The sequence below is a fragment of the Hyalella azteca genome, unplaced genomic scaffold, assembly GCF_000764305.2.
Source record: "Hyalella azteca isolate HAZT.00-mixed unplaced genomic scaffold, Hazt_2.0.2 contig7095, whole genome shotgun sequence".
Taxonomy (NCBI): domain Eukaryota; kingdom Metazoa; phylum Arthropoda; class Malacostraca; order Amphipoda; family Hyalellidae; genus Hyalella; species Hyalella azteca.
The window spans coordinates 86,482-93,972 of record NW_025937227.1 but is presented as its reverse complement, the minus strand read 5'-3'; the positions used below and the strand labels follow the sequence as shown (position 1 = coordinate 93,972).

At 36.1% G+C, this 7,491-nt stretch overlaps 1 protein-coding gene across 1 annotated transcript; it reads left to right on the top strand.

The window, feature by feature from the left end:
* The first annotated feature begins 461 nt into the window (after positions 1-461).
* On the top strand, positions 462-1,931 carry LOC108667013 (cytochrome b5-like). Its single transcript, XM_018153990.2, has 2 exons — positions 462-1,015; positions 1,126-1,931. The coding sequence occupies exons 1-2, from the start codon at positions 914-916 to the stop codon at positions 1,285-1,287; spliced, it is 264 nt and encodes an 87-aa protein (XP_018009479.1). The 5' UTR covers positions 462-913; the 3' UTR covers positions 1,288-1,931.
* Positions 1,932-7,491: the final 5,560 nt, after the last annotated feature.

Sequence of the window (7,491 nt, the reverse complement as noted above, 5' to 3'; positions counted from 1 at the left end):
TTATATCTACTCATTGTTATTCATCCATCCCTATCAAAATTTTGAGTTGGTGGCGACTCTGAATTAGGAACCGCCTAGGACTCGGACCGAACGTAAATCAGCTTCTCTATGTCCGCTTTTTGGTCTACATTCCGGTCCCTGAATCAGATAGATTAATTATTATTTACTCTGTTATCATAGTAACAATTTAGGCGCGAGGATAATGGAACTACTGAGTAGCCAATTTTTTTTACTCAAACTTTGCGGATGTAGAAGTGATCGATTTTTAAATTCATCTTGACATGCCACACTGCCGAATTCACTCGGAATTTTATGTGATAAAATATTCCTAATTTATTTGAGATTTGAGCAAACTATACATTCCAATAAGTTGTGCGTTGGGGTCTCTAGAAAATATACTGATCGTACAGATTTCTCTTATGGTGCTCATATAAAGAAGCTTTGAACGTATAGCTGATATCGACACATTAGTTGTCCCCGACTTAGTCAGGTTAAAATTTAACTGCATTTATTTCGAAGTCAATTAATCTCACCCCACATCATCGTCAGGAAAGTAAATCTAAGATCTTAATATCTCCGTTCCATACGTAATATTCATGCATGCTTTACGATTGCATTCTCAAGAGGTTAATTTCAGATTTTAAAACAACGTAACAATTGAAGAAAGACTAGTGCGTATTGTACTTTTTATTAAGCTAGGCAGACGCGCCACAGATGAGACGTCAGTGGCTAAGTTAACCAAAGCACGGCAACGGATGATAAATAAAACCTGTAATCGCAACTCAAATTATGAATAATTCTTGCTATTGAGTGTAATGCTCATTGCAGTACAAACAATTCCATCACTTCTAACAGCGTGAATTCTAAAGATTTTTTACTTAGAAATTAGAAACACATAATTAATAAAGTCAACATGCCACTGAATGAAGTCAAAGTGCCTATGAAGGAATACTCGCGGGAGGAAGTGAAGAAGCATTGCAATCAGCAGGACTGCTGGATAATCATCGACAGGCAGGTAAATACATCGAGTCGTAATAAGAATATACTATACTAGAATAATTATTCTGATTTATATTATAATTTATGATGTTAAGTGGTCAGGCTAACTAACCTTCCTCCCTACAGGTGTATGACGTGACGCAGTACCTCGCTGAACACCCTGGCGGGGTCGACGTTATTCTTGAGTACGGAGGCCGCGACGCTACCGCTGCGTTCCTCCAAAAAGGACACTCCGCGGACGCCGAAGAAATACTTTCTAGCTACTTGATCGGATCATTACGAACCTAAGGACACAAATTTCTCTAGTCATATTTTTTATGTATCAGACTATTTTCCTTCGAGTTTACATGTTTATTATGTTGGGAATGCGTTCCGCCAAAAAGTACATTCCGCGGATGCTGAAGAAATGTTCTCCACCTTATTGATAGGATCATTACGCACCTAAGGACACAAATTTCACTAGTCATATTTTTTATGTATCAGACTATTTTCCTTTGAGTTTACATGTTTATTTTGTTGGGATTGCGTTCCGCCAAAAAGAACATTCCGCGGACGCCGAAGAAATGCTTCCACGTTATTGATAGGATCATTACGCACCTAAGGACACAAATCTCGAGTCATTTTTTTTATATATCAGACTATTTTCCTTCGAGTTTACATATTTATTTTTTTTGGGGGAAATGCGTCAGCACCAGCGGGCACCGGCCAATTTGATAATGCAGTACCTAAATTTATCGTTGGTTATCAGTGAAAAAAATTTGATTCGAAAACTTTAATAAATTGAAATTACTTTCGCAAAGTGAACGTCACATTTTAATACAGCCGTAGTTAACCCTTTAGTTTCAACACTAAGTACGCATAAAGAAATATACACGTAATTGAGAAAGAAGTTGTTCATATTTCACGCGTATCAATTCAGACGTGTCAAAAATAGAATTAATGTAAATAACTTTTTAAATTAAGCATGAAAAATTTTCCAAACGTAAAAATTTGTTCACTTAGGGACGGTAAAAATGCTGTTCAAATTTAACTAGTGTTAGTACAGCAGTTCGCTCGAATTAAAAGTAAATTGAATAACTTTCCAAATTTAACTCGAAAATTTCCCAAAATGCAGAAAATTCTTCAATTGTAAACGCCAAAAAATGCTGTTCAAGTTCCATGAGCGTCAGTTCAGCCGTTTATGAAATAGAATTAGAATTAATACCATTTCAACTTAAACGTCAGCCGTTTTCTAAATGTTTCTTTTTTTTCTGAAAAAAGAAAACGTTTTTTTCGTTTTCTTTTTTTTTCGTTTATTTTTTATTTTTGCTAAATGCGTTTTCCGGCTTAAACTTAAATTCAAAACCAAATATCACGAAATATCAACTCAGGGATTTCATTCGATTTCCCACTATAGTCACAATTGATAACTTTTTAAATTAAACTTGAAACTTCCCCCAAACCTAGAAATTTGTTCAATTTTAAACGACAAAAATGCTGTTCAAATTAAAACGGCGGCAGAATTTGTACAGTATGTTTATAAATATATTTTTAAACTTCTAGCAATGCATGATTTCTTCATACAGGGTTCGAATTTTAGACTGAAGAAACAAATGGAAGAAAAGCGTTATTTTTTTTCGGCATCCGCTATCTAAGCCTTTATTTAATTGGCCATACGTTCTAATATTATCGATGAGTGGAGGCGATGCAATTTAATTTAGAGAAACAGGATTGTATTGTAATGTTATTGTGCGCTTTCAATATAATTGAAGGAGGATAATTTTACCTCTTCACTCGGTGTTCTTCATATTTTCCTGTTCCCCGTAAATATCAACAGCCCCATACATATTTTTTTTTTGGTTGGGGTTAAGGCTTGTGGTGACAAATGCACCCACCGGCCTGGATCTCTGTCAGAAGCCCTAGGCATAGAACATAAAAAATTTTCCATATAATAAATTACACTTTATGTACTCATCGCCAGCGTACACGTTACCATAATTTCAAAGGAAATCTAGTGCCCAATTATTAAGCTAACGTTGCTGATGCACGTTTACGCTGCTAAAAAAAGTTACATACACTATAACTTGCGAAGTATTTGTTTACATTATTATTCAAATTTTGATTTACAATCGAACGCGCTAACTGTTGTGCTGGGGAGTCCCCGGGATGTCGTAAATCTCTCAACCCCTGAAACAGGTTCTCAAAATCTCACTGAGCGAGGACGGAAATACGTGCGGAGGATTGAATGAAACCGGGATAAAATTAAAGTTTTAGTGTTTTATAGACCTTATGTGTCATGCAATTGGGAGGAAAAGTCGGAGGAGTAACAAGTTCATAGACGCGATAAAAGAAATCAAAACTATGCAAACATGCAATGTATAATACAATATGTTTATGATTCTATTAGTGGACGGTAAAGGTACATATGAAACTCGCCCACGAAACATACTGAGCTGACTTTAGGAACACGAAATGAAGTTTAAACTTAAGTATCAGTTATCGGAACTGGCCAACAATATCGCAAAAAAACGAGTGTAACAATAAGTGTAGGATACCATCCTTTTTTATGAGTGGTTGCGCTTTCACATCGCAGTCGGGGGATCCCCGAAGAGGATTTATTAATTCCAAAATTTATGATTACGCTACCACTAAAATCCTACAGGAAAATCATTAATGTGCACGCTGAGAATATCTGCGGCAAAAATGAAATAAAATGAATTAAAAACAACTGTAAAAAGAACAAAAAGTGCATCGATATTTGCAAAAATGTTTTACTCATTTATATGAGTTATGATGATCTGCAAGCGAGTACCGATAACGAAGTTACAAATCATCATATTTATGCATTAGACCGGGTAGACTATATCATTTATGTAGAACAGTGCCGATAACGAAGTTGCAAATCATCAAATTTATGCATTTCATTTATGTAGAACAATGCCGATAACGAATTTGCAAATCATCATATTTATGCATTTCATTTATACAGATCAGTGCCGATAACGAAGTTACAATTCATCATATTTATGCATTTCATTTATGCAGATCAGTATCGATAACGAAGTTACAAATCATCATATTTATGCATTTCATTCATACAGATCAGTGCCGATAACGAACAATAATAAAATAAATAAAAGTGCTGCGTGGGGTATAAAAGCTAGCATGGAGGCGCTAGACCGTTCCGGCAGGACTAAATTTGATCGGACCGGCGTAACATTTAATTCTAATTATTTTTGAACTAGAAGTTGTTATATTCTTTAATGAAAAAAGTCTGCATTCAAGTAAATGATGGCGACTGACATAACATAACGAAATGGCGCCGGGTACGGCCAAAAATACAGATATTAAGTAACCATGAAAATAATCTTGAAGAATTTGGTAATTAGTACGTTGCGTAGACTTGAGCATTATTGCAAAACGCATGCTGACTTAGTATGAAGATTTAAAAATTCAAGACAATGCCCTAAAAAATACATTTAATGAAATTATCGTCAAATTATCGGCTAAATTATGGAACCATTGACCCCGGATGCTAAGGTATACATGTTATTGAAGAGCCTGAGTATATAGAAAAGAAGATAAAAAATATAGCACTATGCTGGGACTTAGGGGTAACTTTATTATCATTTGGTGAATTTAGGAACAATTTAGAATGTTTGTGAAAACATGGAAAATATCAATGGTTCCATGAAAAATTTTCATGGCACTTTGGGTTCGTGAATAAGTCATTTTTATGCTTAATTGTGGAGAGCCCACACAAGTTAATTGATTTTCCGGCTGCATTGAGAATTTTTATGAGAATTTAAGTTTCAAATAATTTTCGAACACTGAAAAAATGAAAAAATAGGAAAAAACGCGTTTAAAACAACCAAGAAAATATCAATTAGGAACCGTAACAATGTTGTATACTATTATCAGTCTCAAAAATGTTCTCCTATGCCACATGGAATGTAGGTACCTACTGTACCATAACATTACCACCAACATCAAGTTTAATAAATGCATGACGCCTGTATGCGCTTATACAGTGGGGGGAAATAAATATTCGTACACTTGAAAAATCGTATTTTAATGTATGTAAGTACACAAACTTAACAGGAAAAGTGATTTAAATTATGTATAGAGACGCATAGTTAAGAAGTTAACATGTTGCATTAATTTTTGTTGCATTGAGATTTAATTTCTATTGATGCTATTTTTGAATACAATGCGCCTCTATACATAATATAAATCACTTCTCCTGTTCAGTTTGTGCACTTACACATACTTTAAAATACGATTTTTCAAGTGTACGAATATTTATTTCCCCCTACTGTAAGTACAATATAACCACCACTACCGTCTTTATTATCTAAGAATAGCATATTTTTGCCCGATATCCCGAGGATGCAGAACAACTGCATTGCAAATAATCCGATTAAAAAAAACTGGCACGAATGGCCAATCAAGTTCATAATTTTCCGCTTGATTGGACGTGAAGGCGATCTGATCTTAAGGCTGCTGGTCTGGCGGGATGAGAATGCAGCACCTGCAACATTGGTTGCACTTTCAGCATTTCAGACTAAATGCGGATATGCAGGAACCGACGTCGCATCGATAACAGACACACAACAGGTGTAGCATGTGCAGCAGGTGTAGCAGGTGTAGCATGTGTAGCAGGTGCAGCAGGTGCAGCAGGTGTAGCAGGTAGCTACAGGTACCTTAGCCGCTGCTTGAATATTTCTAGGTCACATTTTCGATGCAGCAGTGACCGAACGTTCACGTCCTTACCGTTTAGAATGGTCACCCTGGGCGGAACGCCAGCTACTAACTTGCTAAAATAATATATGTATAACGATTGGGGATGAAAATAACCATTTTGCAGTTATTCTGACAAATTAGGGCAATTAAACAGCTGCTCAAAACCTATATAAAGGAAAAATCTCTATAAAGGACAGAGTAATAGGTGTACACTGTACAGATCTGCTAGCAGGGCAAGACATTCCTTATATGAGAGGAATGTCTACATAGATGCGATTCCGAAAAAACAGTGAACCATTTTTCGTCGTTCACACTCTGCAAGGTCACATACTAGATGCTGCTAGGTCACATACTCGATGCTGCAATAGGTCTCTGCATTGTAGTAATGGGTTAAAATAGATTTAATTGCTTGTTTATTATAATTAATAATTTTTCTTATTTACGCTGTGTGGAGAATGGACTCCCTGAGTTGGTACACTGCCAGGGCTGGTGCACTGACAAAGCTGGTGCACTGACAAAGCTGGTGCACTGACAAAGCTGGTGCACTGACAGAGCTGGTGCACTGACAGAGCTGGTGCACTGACAGAGCTGATGCACTGACAGAGCTGGTGCACTGACAGAGCTGGTGCACTGACNCACTACTGATTCGTATGCAAACAGACTTTGAAGCTGTCTCTTATACACATCTAGATGTGTATAAGAGACAGGCAAACTACGGATCAGGCAATAATTCCAGAAGCTATCTCAATCAATCGTCAGTTATGAAAAGATCGGGTTCCAAAGGCCGGATCCCTTGTGAATCAAGTCACGAAAAGTTCAAGAATCGGCAACAGGCCATGGGCCTATTTCTTCAGTGCCGACACTTCTATTCTATTCTAAGGGCAGTTGTTGCTTCATTTGAAATTTTTAAAATATTCATAAATAAATGAATAAGTTGTTTTGCGGTGGCATTTACGGCAGGAACAGCTATGTCGTTCATATGAAAATTTTTTACATATGTATTAATAAATGACAAAGTTTCTTAAAGATTGAAGCTGCGGGCAGGAGTTGATGTAAAACCATATCAAAGCTTCACAACGTGCATAAATGAATGACTTGATTTTACCGCATCGACTTCTGGTACTACAAGTTGAGTTCGATGTGGCTATAAACTTTGTAATAAAAGACTATAAACTTTCTAATAATATTAACCATTGATAAAAAGTTAAAAAAGTAAAATTAACTGACTTTGATATAATGACTACGAATAGTTTTTTAGCCTTTGTTCTTCTTTAAGAATTATTTTATTATTTTTCATTCCGTCATCATTACAGTGGTCAGTGTTGGATTATGTCGGATAGTGTTGAATGGTGTCTATGATTGATGACCCAAAAATACTCTGAATGCTAATGATTGTTGGAATTTCTAGTCCTGTATTATACATAGTTAGTCTAGTCCTGTATTATACATAGTTAGCTCCTCGCCTTCACCCACAAAGAAACATGCCTAAAGATGCAATTATTGCACTCAATCTAAAAAGAAACATTAGATGGAAAGTAAATACACCAAATAAAAATTAAATTTGTAAAGAAGCAATATATATATCCTGGAAAGGTAGGCGTTTGAGACTCAGACATTACGGGTTATTACTCAGTGACTGCGGGAGAGGAAATTACCCATGATACAGTGCGCCAAAAATAACCGTGAGTTACTGATTGCATCACGCTAAGCATGATACATTCCTCTAAACAAGAGCAGGATTCTAGTTGCCATGGTGCAAGATGCAGGCAA

Coding starts and splice junctions, on each gene's coding strand:
- LOC108667013 (XM_018153990.2), top strand. CDS start 914: ATGCCACTGAATGAAGTCAAAGTGCCTATGAAGGAATACTCGCGGGAG. Junction 1,016..1,125: donor GGATAATCATCGACAGGCAG/GTAAATACATCG, acceptor TCCTCCCTACAG/GTGTATGACGTGACGCAGTA.